Here is a 15,328-nt window from a genome sequence, read left to right as displayed (position 1 = left end):
TTCCTATTTGGCCATCTTGCTCTGCCCTCCCTATTTTTTGACTTTTTAACAATAGCCATTCTGATTGATGTGAGATGGTATCTCATTGTGGTTTCAATTTGCATTTCTCTAATAATTAGTGATTGTTGAGCATTTTTAGATATTGTTGGCATCATGTATGTCTTCTTTTGAAATGTGCAACATGATGTTTTGATATACATAATGATTACTTGATGTAAGCAATTTAACATGCTCATCATCTCATATATATATATATATATTTTTTTTTTGGTAAGTACATCTAAAATCTACTCTCTCTGAAATAGTTAAAGGACTTGAATAGACATTTCTCTAAAGAAGACACACAAATGGCCAACAGGTACATGAAAAGATGTTCAGTTCACTAATCATCGGGGAAATACAAATCAAAACCACAATGAGGTATCGACTCACACCTGTTGGATGGCTGTTATCAAAAAACAAAAGACAGCATGTATTGTTGAGGATATGGAGAAATTGGAACACTTGGACACTGTTGGTAGGAGTGAAAAACATGTGCACTCAGTTGGTTTACGCTGTTGAAAACTGTATGGAGATTCCTCAAAAAATTAAAAATAAAATTACCATAAAGTCCTGAAATCCCACTTCTGGGTGTTTAATCCAAAAGAATAGAAATCAGGATCCCAAAAAGGTATTAGCACTCCCATGTTCATTGTGGCACTACTCACAATAGTTAAGATGTGGAAACCACCTAAATGTCTGTCAACTGATAAATCAATAAAGAAATGTAGACTATACATATAATGAAATGTTTTTCAGCCTTAAAAAAGCATGAATATATGACAACATAGATGAACCTAGATAACATTATGCTAAGTGAAGTGATCCAGTCACAGAAAGACAAATACAGTGTGATTCTACTTAATATGAAGTATCAAAAATAGTCAAACATATGCAATCAGAGGGTAGAATGCTGGTTACCAGGAGCTTGGGGGAAGGGCAAATGGGGAGTTGCTTTTCATGAGTGTGAAGTTTTAGTTAATGCCAGATGAGCCAATTCTAGAGATGTTTTGTACAATATTGTATGTATAGTTAACAGTACCGTTTTTTATATACTTATTTAAGAGATTAAATCTGATCTTGTGTTCTTAATGCAATACAAATTAAAAACAAAAACTTACTTATCCTCCTTAGTGCCTGATAATAAACTTCCAACTGATACCTGTGTAGTTGTGTACGTACTCACATATTTAGCAAAGAATTTTCACTTACTGATGTGCAGTTGCTAGTGGACTGTTTCTGAGGTGCATTCAGACGGGATCCATTTTCTTTTCCGCAGCTAGGCTAACTCTTATGGGTGCTAGAGGTGGCTTAGCAGAAGTTGGAGATTAAGTGGTTTACTTTTGTTTCTCAGATTTGGGACAGAATCCCTAGCTCAAACTATGAATATTGACAGATTAGATTGATTTCAGGAACATAAGACTTAATTGAATCTTTGAAATACTAGGGGCAATAACTTGGTTAGGAATAAACAGGATTTAAGTAATTGGAATTATTTAGCTCTCCTGGGACACAGTGAAACATCTTCTAAATAAGATTCTGGACCTTTTCTGTCTTCTCATTTAACTGTAGACACCTGTGACTCAATCCTGACCAATCTGGCAACATATCTAATTCCTTCTCCTGAGATTGGATCTGGAATCAGTCCTGCTATATCTTAAGTCTGTAACTCTTATTTTTCCTTTTAATTATTACTGTTGGTTTTAAAATTGTAATTACAATATAATTCATATTACTGAGAAATAGTTTTAACAGCACAGTGATTATTGTAAGTAATTTTTTAAAAAGTCTTTTTCGTTATGCCATCCCCATTCCTCATAAATAATCCTTGTTAATGAGTTTGGCGTATGGAATATAGAAGTGTTCTTGTGTTTGGATTAACAAACTAATAAGGCATGATAGGCTTTACTCAATGCCAAGTTTAAGGCCATGAGGCAGGTAATAAAGCTTGATAACAAAATTAGTGAGGTCTGTCATTTCACAGTAATTGCTTTCAAATGTACCAGTCACTCCACATTTGGGATATGCTTTGCCAGGGAAGCCGTTGATTTTGGGGTCTCTTTAGTTTTTATCCCTTGGTTTCCTTCAGGGTGCCAGACTAGGGCCCATTTTCCAGTGCGGGTGCATCTTATCAATGCTGATTGCTGATTACTTGAGCTACAATCTTGACATAAAGACCTTTACCTGATGCTTAGTTTTCTTGGATTTAGTATGTTCCTATACCTTCCATGAATTGCTATTGCAAGGAAGATTTGACCAAGGTTATTCAAAGTTTAAAAATAACACTGTATCTCCTAACAGATAATATGCTAATACATATAAGATCTAACGTTTTCGATGGTAAAAAAAAAAAATAGGACCATGATATATTTTACCAACATTCACCTGTGGGCCATATAAGTTTGCTATTAGTTTTTCATGATTACACAGACTGTCACAGCAAATATCCTTGTACATATTTCCTTGTAATTCTTGGCAAGTATTTATGCAGGCTACGTAGAATTTCTGGGTAAAGAGGTACACACCTTTAAAGTTTTTATAAATCTGCCAAACTGTCCCTCAACATTGTAGACTCATCAACAGCGTGTGAGATGATGTTTCCTCATGCACCTTCCTTCTAGTTTTATTTATGTTGTCTCTCTCTAGTCCTTGAATTTGTGTGTGTTTGATTTTGGTAGGATATACCAAATGATGTTGATTTTGCATTAAAATCAGAATGCCTAGGATTAACTCAACATCATAGGACTAAGTGGCTGATCTAGACTAGCACTGAAATCCTCTGTCTCTTGTGTTCTTTAACCGAAACTGCAGAATCTACTTTGTTTTATTCTCCCACCTTAATAATTGGAACTAATTGATAATCTACTTTGCAGAAAGTGAGGTTATTTCAACTCAACTTTATTCCAAAGAAATAGGGAGCTATTTGAAGTAGGGAACTAACCTCTGCTTGTGCCTGAAGCTCTTCATTATTTGTCAGTAATGTTAACTTATGCCAAGTAAAAAAAAAAGTTAAAGATTTCTTTCACCTACTTACGGGTTCTACTAAAATATAAAGTTGCTGTAGAGGTTTTTAATATATTTTAGTCTTCATCTGTTTATCAGCCTGTTGCATGGTAAGTAATTGCTCAGCCATTGAAGTTATAGTATGTGACAAATCTGCAGAAATTTTGCTGTATAAGCCAATGGAATTTTTACATTAAAAGATAACTCATGCAGTAACTTCTGTTCATTAAAGCCTGGGACAACTTAAATGATGATGAAGTGAACAGTTTTTTTAGGCAGATTCGTTACAATTTATCAAAAATTAAAGAATGTCCCCTACTTCTGGTTCCTTTAGTTGGTCACTTTCTCTAACAGTGATATTGGTTTACGCATTTTTCAGACGTCACTGTGCATGAACTTATGCCAATGTTGTTTACAATATGTTGGAAACATTTTATTTTTCAAATGCAGTTTTATTTATGTTTGTAGAAAATATTTGAAACTGGTGAAAACCTTTTGGTTAATAAAATGTAGGAGAGTTAGAATACATTTTTTTGGTCATGCTTTACTGAAAACAAAAAGGTTTTAGGGACAGACTGGGAACTTGTTTTTCCTCCCTACTCTCAACCTACATGCACTGAGAAAATAGTCTATACATATCATCATGCTTATTTTAGCTCCCTTTGCCATTTAAAGCAGGAATATATGTGGACAAATTTACTTCCTGTGATATAGGTGTTTGTCTTTTTTATAATCTGCTCAAGAAATATCAATTTAAAGATGGATGTTAGAAATAACAGCATTAGCATTTTTTCTATTGTAAAAGTAACAGTGATCTTAGCTGAACTGGATTTATTATTAGCAGTTTTACACATTTATCCACTGAAATTCATTTCTTCTTTCCTTGTCTTCCTATTGCATTTTGGTGACTTTCTCATAGCCCTCACCGCAGTCTACGGTGCATTGCATGTATTTGCTTCTGTTTTCATGTTTTTCACTGTAATATGAGCCTAGAGAACTAGATCTGTTTGTTGTTCATCTTTTTATTTTATATAAAGCCTAGCACATAATAGGAATACATGTTGAATTCAACTGATCTTTGCAAAATGATATAATGTGAAAAATTGGCAAGTCATTCTGTTTGATAATCCTTGATCATTAAAAACTACTATTTCTGAGATTTTCATATTACTTTAGTGAATCGGTTATTACATAAAAATGTTCCATACACTTGTTAGTTTTATTTGCAGAGAATTGTTTTATATACTCCAAAGATAATTACTGACAGTTTACCATCTGTTTCTATTAATGAGTTGTTTCTTTCTCCCTAATCACTTGTTTTGTGCTATATTTTGTACGTGAGATGATCTCTATATTTTAGCTTTTGATAGTTTTGATACTTAGGAAATGTGCAATATCTTCTGTGATCTTCTGCAAGTTATATTTGTGACATCATTTGAATTTGGGTGCCACTCCTTACAAGAAAAAGTGTATTGGGAATTTGTAACGTCCCTTTTAGATGTCTTTCCGAAAACTCTTATTTTTTGTTTTTTACTTTCTAAGTAGATATGACTTTTCTTTTCCAGGAACACAGTCTTTTCAGTTTTTTTTCATTCTGACAAAAATGGAGAAAGAGGACTCATGTTTATTGAATGCTTATGTGTTCTTGTATCATAATGGGCACTATATATAATTATTAAATAATTACTTAATAACCTTATTCCATAAGTCATATGCTTATTTACAGGTGAGTAAGCTACAGGGAAAAGGAATGTTTTTTTCCACTTGTCCTCTGCTTTATTTCTCATGTAACATAGAACATATAAAATAGCCTTACATATCATGAATAAGTGGAAAACACATTGGAACTTTTATTTCTGACAATATAGTCATGTAGATATTCTTTAAATATCCCATTCATAGGGAAAGGATATTTAAAAAAAAAAAAAAAAAGAAAAGGATAAAAGAAGGTATAGAAAACATTAGCAACAGATTATCAGAAAAGACCTTGAACTGAAAAAAGAACCAAACAGAACTTCTTTAAAAAGAATCAGTAAGACTATAAACTTTTATGTTTTAAACAGGTGACTAGACATAATTGAAAGAGAGGTTTGAAGAAATTACATGCATATACAGAAAGAAAAGGTGATAGAAGGGACACAGTTTAAGAAATGTGAAGGGCAGAATGAGACTGTCTAAAAATATGTTTAAATGGAGTGTCAGAAAATTGATGCAGAGAGAGAATGGAAGACATGAAATAATGGAATTAAAAGTGGCTACGAATTATGCAGAACTGAAGACAGTCATGGGTCCTCAGATTTAGGAAGCACATTTTGTTGTTTTTCAGACAGGGTTTGACTCTGTCGCCCAGACTGGAGTGCAGTGGTGCCAGCTTGGCTTATTACAGCCTGGCCCTCCCCAGGCACAAGCGATCCTCCACCTCAGCCTCCTAAGTAGCTCTGATGACAGGTGAGTGCCACCATGCTCAGCTAATTTTTAAAAATTTATTGTAGAGACAGGGTTTTGCCATGTTGCCCAGGCTGGTCTTGAATATCTCAGCTCAAGCATTCCTCCCGCCTTAGTCTCTCAAAGTGCTGGGATTACATTCCTGAGGCCTCCATGCCCAACCTTGGAAGCACAGTTAATTTCAAATAAGCTACATCATGGTGAAATTTGAAAAACCAAAGATAAAGGGAAAGTCTTAAAACTTGCCAAAAAGAGAAAACAGGTTAGATACACAAAAATATTGGACTGACAGCGGCTTTCTGAAACTATCAGTGTACCAATGGCAATCAGAAGCCAATGTACTAATACCATCAAATTTACTACCAATTTACAGTATTATACTCAGCTAATCTGTTATTCCAGAGTGAAGCTGAAATCATTACATTTGCAGCCAAACAGAAGAGGAGTGTCTTTACCACCAAGAGACGCTCATTAAATGTGCCTTAGAGCTGGGTGGGGTATACAGGTGTGAAATGTCAGGAGGTGGTTAGGTCCCCTGCTGAGATTTGGGACCATTCCATCCTATTTCAAATATTTTCATAAGACGTCTTGCGCTCGTGGGTGGATTAAATTCAGAGGAAATTCCCACAGTGGAAATTGTGGATTTTTATTTGTTTAAGTGGTCATTTTCTAGCATCTATTATTTTACAGTTTCTAAAACAAATCACGTATCACTGATCTTTTTCTAGAGGCTGTACTCATCTGAACTATTTTATATTTCAGATACCTGAGGAATACATAAGGGAAAGTGGCTGCTTGTTTTCTTTCCCTCAATTCCACTTACCTGTGCCATTAATTTTAATTTAAAAGAAAAGTAGTTTCTCACTTTGTTGGTCAATTCTGAGAGTGGAGGTTAGTTAATCGGCTTCTGGCTTATTTGTACTGGTTAGTAGATGCTTAAAGTGGAGACCCTGTCACATTATCTTAGGACTCTTGCAAAGAACCTGCTAGTTTGATGCCTAACAATGTTCATTCTGAGCTGATGCTAAGATACTAAATATCTCTATGAAAAATAGAAATCAGGAAGGTAGCACCAGCAACAAAAAATCACCTTCCATGGACTGCAAAACTTCAGGGAGTAGTTGATTAGCAGTGTCAAATCTGAGAGCAGTAGCAGGGAGAAATCATGGGAAAGGAGGAGGCCAAGGCCCAAGGTGGAGAGACAGCAGGATTTATTTGATTACCTTAGCATTTCCAAGTTTCAGTTAATTTTGTACCACCTTCACAATTTTTACATTGTGCTCCTATTATCTAGATTATTATTTACTTATATTTTAAAATAAACATGCTTATCATTTATTTTTAAGAGGAAATGTTTTAATCAAAATAAAAATTGAAACCCATACTACATGTTGTAAATCAAAAGTATATGTAAAAATTATTAAAAGGAGAGAACACAATGAAAACCATATTCTCCTGGGTGCAGTGGCTCACGCCTGTAATCCCAGCACTTTGGGAGTTCAAGGTGGGTGGATTACTTGAGCCCAGGAGTTTGAAACCAGCCTGAGCAAACCCTGTCTCTACAAAAAATATAAAAATTAGCAGCATCCAGTGGTGTGTGTCTGTAGCCCCAGCTACCTGGGAGACTGACGTGGGAGGATCAGCTGAGCCCAGGAGGTTGAGGCTGCAGTGAGCTGTGATTGAGCCATTGCACTCCAGCCTGGGTGACAGCGCAAGACCCTGTCTCAAACAACAAAAACAACAAACCATTTTCTGTTGCCTGTCATGGAAGAAACATTGAAGACATGCTAGCACCGTCTACAGTCTTCTCCTTTATGTAATCAAAACAGATGGAAAGGCTGGGCATGGTGGCTTACGCCTGTAATCCCAGCACTTTGGGAGGCCAAGGTGGGTGGATCACCTGAGGTCAGGAGTTTGAGACCAGCCTGGCCAATATGGTGAAACCCTGTCTCTACTCAAAATACAAAAATATGCTAGACGTGGTGGCGCATGCCTGTAATCCCAGCTACTCGGGAGGCCGAGGCTGGAGAATCACTGGAACCCGGGAAGTGGAGGTTGCAGTGAACTGAGATCACACCACTGCACTCCAGCCTGGGCAACAGAGCCAGACTCCGTCTCAGAGAAAAAGAAATAAATAAATAAAGGATGCAGAAAGGAAATAAACTTGTCATTTGTCACATGCAATATAGAATCGTTTTTAGTACCAGCAGCGTCAACAGATGAATGTGCAATGATTCACGGAGGTTAGCGTGACTGTGTGCGTCTGAGTGCCTGCTTTTTAGTGATCATCATTTGAAAGATACTGCTCTGTGCCTCCTGTATTGAAATGATTTTGTTCTTTCTATTTGAAGCTCTTTTAAGAGCCTGTGCTGATGGAGGTGCCAACCGCTTATATGATATCACCGAAGGAGAGAGAGAAAGGTATGCTTTCTTTTAGCCAGTGTGCATAGTACCACTAATTTCTGCTCTCTGTTGTTTTATTTTCTTCTTGTAAGTGGACATTGTTATTTTTCCTTCAGACTCTTTTATGGAAAATCTCCCCAGGGAGGGAAGAGTAACCTGAGCTGCTTAACCATGTTGTATTATTTCTTGCTTTGAATGGTATCTTTTAGTAGAATGAGGTGCATCTATTCTTATTTTCAAAACCTTTATTCTGCTACTTCAAAGCCACATTAAGTAGCATTATCAAATCTTGATACTTGTGAGAACTGTGAAAGTCAGCTAAAATAAAACTTCAAATGGCAATTTGAGATGTTATTCAAACAGTGTAAATGAATAAAAACTGATTTTATATAAAGTAGGTATATATTCCCTCATGGAAAATATGAGATTTTATATTAGTGTTGAGTAAAGCCCAGTATAATTTAACTTAATTATTTCTCAGTTATGCGTACACTTATATTTTAGGAGATGAATAGTTTCCTTAAGATTTACTATCCTTGCTGTCTGATTTTTCTTACTTTGTGTAGTGAGGTATTTTTCAATAAGATAATATGTTTGATGGAAGCAGATTTTAAACCTAGCTCATTGTGAACATGTTTGTAGTTTAAACACCTTGGCAAACACAAGAATTTATAGTGAAGATATAAGTAGACTAACTATGAAACGTAGTTTCATCTCTGTCATATGTGCTGTTAAGTATGTTGAAATGTTTATAGTTTAAGAAATTACCTCCTCGCTGCAAAAAATAAAAACATTATGATGTAACATACTCTAGGTACAAATTAAATGTATGTATTTTGAAATAATATATTTTTCTTTATGGGATCAAAATTTCTGACACTGGAGCTGCTTTTTGAAAGCAGCCGTTTCTTATAGGAGGAAGGCATGTTTCCTTCGAGACGGGACATGCTAATGCTAACGTCTGGGGACTAGATGCATTATCAAAAAATATAGCAAGAGTGACAGCCTAAAAGACAGTTTAAATTCTTAACGTTTTTTGCTCCTTTATTTTGTAACTTTACAAATTCCTCTGACAGTATCCTCCAAGACCTGACATGGACAATGTGTGAAAAAGTACTCAAGTATGTGTTGTAAAAAAAAGTGTCTAGGCCAATTGCTTCAGATAAGAGCGTAATGCCCATGAGGCCGAGCTTATGTATTGGACCTGTAGCCTGCTTGCTGGCAAACAATCTGGTGCCAGGTATTCTCTACTGGCAGGTGTAGCTTGTGAACATAATTATAACCACAAATGAAAGGATCTCAGCACTGTGCCTCCCAAGTGATCTTTGATCATAAGATCTATCGATAATGCTTGTGAAGAAATATAGATTCTCATATTGATTATTTTTACTGAATTGGGGTGGACACTAATAAGAAAGATAACAGAGCACTTTAAAAATGATTTCAACTCTTATTTTAGATTCACGTTACACGTGAAGTTTCGTTACACGTGTATATCGTGTGATGCTGAGGTTTGGGATGTGAATGATCCTGTTACCCAGGTAGTGAGCGTAATGTCCAGTAGTTACTTTTTCAACCCCTAACCCTCTGCCTCCCCATTCTCGTAGTTACCAGTGTCTGTTGTTGCCATCATTATGTCCATGAGTACTCAATGTTTAGCTCCCACTTACAAGTGAGAACATGCAGTATTTGGATTTCTGTTACTGCATTAATTCACTAACGATAATGGCTTCCAGCAGCATCCATGTTGCTACAAAGCAGATGATTTCAAACAAAATGCTTTTATTCATATTTGAAAGCAAAACAGATTACCAGATTTAGGGGGCGAATACCATTATTTTTTGCCCAAATTTCAATATAACCACGTGTGATATTTCTCAACACATTGATAAGTAATCTTCTAGAAATCTTCCAAGAAGATTTATATAATTTAACAACTGTTTGTTCATATATGAAGATGTTCAATAAAACATTGTACTTTTCATTGATTTTCTAGTTGTAATTGTGTGTTTGCAATGATTCCTACTCTGATGCCCAGGGACATTGCTGGCCTGGGTGAGGACAGAATCTCTAATAGGAAGATGAGTGAAACTAACTGTCTCATGTGGGAATTAAGTCCTTGAATCAATCTCTAAATACAAACCCTAACCAGTCAAACTAATTGGATTCAGGTAACTAAACATAATTCCTCTTAATCGTATTTCTAATAGAAAGGCATTAAAATAAAAAAGGAAAAAATATGCATGAGTTTTAAAAAGTCAGTATGTACTTTGTGGACCACTGCTTGTCTTATTCTTATTTATTTACTTAACATCCATATGTACAATGTAATGCCTCATAATTATGTGATAAAACATGAATTTTTAAAGAATCCATCTTCAGTTGAAGACAAAATATTTATACATTTGGAACAGAAGGAAGGAAGACATATAGACAGCAGCAGAGGAACAAAGTTTACAGAGGAGTAAAGCTCAGGGAAAAATCAGTGGTGGGACCTTCTCCCCTCTGCTCAGGCTGAGGAGGGGCAGGGCGTGAGGCCCCAGGCCCCGTGTCACTCTGCTTCTGGATGCCCCTGGACATTCAGGTCCTCATCTGTCCCTCATGGAGCCAGGGCCCTAGGAGAGCCTGAAGAGGACCCAGGTGTGCTCCAGGCCCCTGCCTGGGCCTGCTGGCTCCTTTACTCTTTCATGGACCCAGAGGGAAAGGGAAGGTTGACGTGTGGCAGGTGAGGCGGTTGGGACTCGTGGGGAGATGTGTGTAGTAAAAAGAAGACTCAGAAAAGGGTATGGAATTTGACTGTAATCAGCAAGTGGAAACATAGTGCCCATTTATCCTGCAGCCCAGAAAGTCCAAGATTACTCAGTGGAAACATAGTTTATGAAATAGAGGTGATTAATATTCTTCTGTTACCTGCTTTCAGAATACTGAATTAGTGCCCCAAAACTCTTGGCTTATACATATCAGATAGGTTTCATTTTATTACAGATGTGCAGATACCACCGTTTTCAGTGTTCAGATTGTCTCGTCTTTGGCCAATAGAAACTTCTTTAAGTTAGATCCTATGTTCTTTTTAAAAAATTACCTTTCTATATGTATATAAAGGTTATATATACACACACACATATATAAATCATGTGTATTATACGAATCACATATATAAATTATATAATTTTTAGGCATAGTTAATGTATAGTGAAATGCATATCATAGATGTTTAATTACATGGGTTTTGTCAGACATTTATTTATAGCCTCTTATCCACCATCCAGAACAAGATAGAGAACATTTCTCTAGCCCCAGAAAATTCCCTCATGATTGATATCCAGTTTTTTACCTCTAGTCAACTGCTTTCTGATTTCCATTACTATAGACTTTAAAAAAATCTATTACTGAATTTCGAGCAAAAGAAATCATATAGTACGTGTTCTTTTGTGTCTTTTTTCTTTTGCTCACATGTTTTTGCAATTCATTCATGTATTGGTAGTTGTTTTTTATTGCTCAGTGGTATTTTATTGTATGAATATACCACAATTACATTTGTTTATTCACCAAATGTACATTTGGTTGTTTCCAGTTTTTGGCTATTATGTGTAAATGCCACTTCTTATACAAGGGTTTCCATGAACATGTTTTAATTTGGGGAAGTGGGTAGAAAGAATGAAGTTTCTGGGTGACAGGGTAAATATATATTTAACTTTCTAGAAATTGACATTTCACTTTTCCAAAGTGGTTGTACCACTTTATGTTTCCACGAATAATGTCTGTATTGTTCCATATCCTCACAAGTATTTGTTCTTTTTTATCTTGTTGATTTTAGCCATTTAGTGTTTGTGAATGGAATTTGTGATTTTAATTTACATTTCTCTGATAACTAAGGATGTTGGGCATCTTTTCACGTATTTATTGACCATTGCTAGTTCATGATTTGATTTATAAATACCTTGAAAAACAATTCTTATTTATCACTTTTATTAATTAAAAAAACAGCCATGAGCTTAGGTCCAATTCTATACTAGATGTGTGAAATGCTTGCACACAATCTTTATTAAAATTGTTTTAAAACTGTGGTAACAAAACTTAACATGAGATCTACCACTTAGCAAATTTTTGTGTATAATACATATTGTTGACTACAGATACAGCGTTATCCATTAGATCTCCAGAACTTACTCATCTTGCTTAACTGAAACTTGATGCCCATTGATTAGTAACTCCTCATTTCTCACTTTCCTCCACCCCTGGTGACCCCATTCTACAGTTCGATTCTATGATTTTGACTATTTTAGATACCTCAGATGAGATAGTCTTGCAGCATTTGTCTTTCTGTGACTGGCTTATTTTATGTGGCATAATGTCCTCAAGGCCATTCCATCTTTCACAAATGTCTGTCTCTGTTTCAACCATGAAAGCAGCCTCTCTTCATTTATCAGGTTTTGTTTTGATAAAGAAGCCCTAAATATTTTTTCTTACCATGAATTGCAGTATATCTATTAATATCTGTTGATTCTGACCTGTGGGACAGTAGGACATATGATTAATTTTTCTGTAGTTACTTGTTAAGTGGATGCAAGCTCGTAAACATAAGCTCCCTGGTGCCATTCAGTATGATGGATTATATGACATACACAGAAAATTCTAGTACAATGTGATAGATTCTGTAACAAAGGAAGGCATAGAGCAAGGAGAGTTAGACCAGAATGGAGGAATTAGAAAATATTCTGAGGATCCTAATGGGCTGTGAAAGATGAGGACCACAGAGCATGGGAGGTATGCATATGTGTATGCATTTGTAGTGACTAGGGAGAGGCGGGGAGATTCTCCTTTGTCTCCTGGATGAAAGCTAAATTAACCACCTTGAGATGCAGGGTTATCTTTTTTGGCATGCCCAATTTCTTCCCTTATATTCTGGTCAAGCAGAACTGCTCACTGTCCTAAATTTGCCGTTCCCTTTCTCCTCTCTGCCTTTGCTCTGGCCCTTTCTCATGGCTGATCTCATATACATTAGCATCACCCATTACAATTGTATGGCCATTCCAAATAATCCTAATGGTAGATCCTGTGCTGTCCTCATTCTTAGATGGTTTTAGCAGCGTGTGCTAGCGCATTTTGTAGCAATCCTATCCATGCATCAGTGTTCCAATAACACACCATGTACTCCAGGAGGGCTCCTCTTCCCTTCCAGCCTGAAGTGACTTGGCATTTCCTACACTGTAATAATACTCTTAAATCACAATGTTACATTCACATTTGGCCTTGATTTAAAGCTGTAAAGACTTCCATTCTTTACTAGGTTGTAAATTTCTAGTGATCTATTACCCTTTAACTTTGCATAATACTTCGTAATTATTTACTTTCTCATTTTATCTTGTGATTTAGCTATGCCTAGATGTATCTTATCTTCTTCACTAGGTGGTAAACTCCTGGAAGGCAGCAATCATAATTAATCATCTTTATATGCTTCATATCTGGTACACTAATGAGCATTTGAGAATTTATTTGAATTAGTGATTTTTCCTTGATATGTTAGCAGAGATGTAAGACTAAGCTTTTGTTAAGTCAAGGATTTCTAAGATATAATACCAGCTATTGGAAGTATCTTGTTGTTAAAGAAACTTTCAATAATTATATATCTTATTAGTATTATAAGCCAGAAATGGCTCATGTCTAAAAAGATTGTGCATTTTTGTCTGAAGTCATGTATAGTATATATCTCACTTATTTCCAGAGTATCTTATGTTACGTTGCATTCTTATTCCTGTCTAAATGAATCTTTTATCCTGGAGCTAAGGTCCTTGCCTTTGAATTCATTGGCATTTTGAGAGCAATATGTGTACCATGAATATCAGTGCTAAATGTGAGGGTTTTTTATTTATTTGTGATTTTGTGGTACTTAGAGATTCTCAGACTCATCAGCATAACAGTCTAAGAAGTTGCTATATCTTTAGTATTGTGTGTAGGATATCTGAAATGTGGGGAAGGTGGTTTTTAGGTTAGTTTTCTCAGAGTAATTAATGAATTATAGAATCCTGAATGGAAAATTCTACAGGAGAGTATCTTTATATAAACATTGTTCTAGGTTAGTTCAGATGTTTAGGAGTTTCCTTTCTGTTTAAATATGAGCACCTAACAAAAATCCCTTGCATTCATGGAAATGACCACGTAATTAAACACTCATTAACAATGGCAGGATGATGAGGACCTATTTAAACAGAAAAGCAAAATATGTTCCTGATCTCTTTTTCCTCTCACTTCATTAATTTTCTCACAGTTACAATTTAAGCCTTTGAGCTTTATATAATCATGCAACTTACTCATCAGATCAGTCTACTTTTTAGATTAATCAAGTATGAAGAGGATGACTGTTGTAACTCTAAGACTATTTGTGGCCCAGCTAAACGAAGTTCAAAATATAATTAAAATAACTGAATAATGTGGGAGGATAGCTCTTAAGAATTAGCTTCTAAAGCCTTTATCAATACAATTAACCCAGGCATCTGGTAGCAAGTATCTGATTACTCTTGAAGGAATCAATGACAGTCTAAGTCTGGCTGTCTGTGAGTAACTTTGAACACTTTCATTCTATTTCATTGCAGGTAGCAGCAGCCTCCAGAGTGGACATTATGTAGTCAGAGAGTTCGATTACAGTTCAAAATCGGATTCTGCCACTTCATTACTTTTAGCAAGTAATTTAACTTCTCGTGCTGTAGTTTCTTCATCTATGACATTTCAGGAAGAGATGACTTTCTTTTGGAGTATTTGGAGAAATCTTGATGAGGTAACGTTACTGTGGCTAATTACAGAAGATCTGGATAAATCAAGAGGATAGAGCATGGCTCTTAAAAGCTATAGTGATAAATTATTGAATAGTTCAGTGTGTACTTGATGTAGTTTTCGGCCATAGCTGTAAATATTTTTGTCATACTTAACTATTCTGAATGTAGTCATTGTTTTACTTTTCAGACAGGTTATACGCATTTTTCAGATAGTGGTTGGCATATAGGAATGTAGTATTTGGCATCTGATTTCTTTTGTTTTAAATCCGCTTTGTTCAGCTATAATTTCATACATCCACTTTAAACATACAGTTCAATTATTTTTGAAGCATTATATACTTGCGTACCCACCACCACAGTCAAGATTAAAACACGTCCATCATCCCAAAAAGTTCCTACCTCTTGCTTTGCAGTCATTCTCCTCCTCCCACACTGTGTCTCTTGTAGACTTCTAGAATGTCATACAAATGAAAACACACAATTTGTTGTCTTTTCTGTCATTTTTCACTTATCAAATGCTTTTGAGATTCATTCATGTTATTTTATGTATTTTAATTCATCCACGTATTTTATGTATTTATTATGTTATTTTATGTAGTTTGTTCCTTTTTACTGTTGAGTAGTGTTCTAGTATATGGATACCCCACAATTTTCTTTCTTTATTT

General features: G+C 35.6%; 1 protein-coding gene across 5 annotated transcripts in view; it reads left to right on the top strand.

Annotated features, from left to right (window-relative positions):
• TPK1 (thiamin pyrophosphokinase 1) overlaps positions 1-15,328 on the top strand; it is a 391,064-nt gene that overhangs the window by 155,242 nt on the left and 220,494 nt on the right. For 3 of the 5 annotated variants that reach the window (XM_015448215.4, XM_005551074.5, XM_045387389.3), the window contains one exon: positions 7,839-7,908. In XM_015448215.4, coding sequence (XP_015303701.2) covers positions 7,839-7,908 — 70 coding nt within the window. Of the gene's footprint in view, positions 1-5,437; positions 5,491-7,838; positions 7,909-14,483; positions 14,666-15,328 lie in introns of those variants that run through there. The other 2 variants (XM_065542706.2, XM_065542705.2) reach the window with 2 other exon arrangements.

This window comes from Macaca fascicularis, chromosome 3, assembly GCF_037993035.2.
Source record: "Macaca fascicularis isolate 582-1 chromosome 3, T2T-MFA8v1.1".
Taxonomy (NCBI): Eukaryota; Metazoa; Chordata; class Mammalia; order Primates; family Cercopithecidae; genus Macaca; species Macaca fascicularis.
This window is presented reverse-complemented; position numbering and strand designations above follow the sequence as displayed.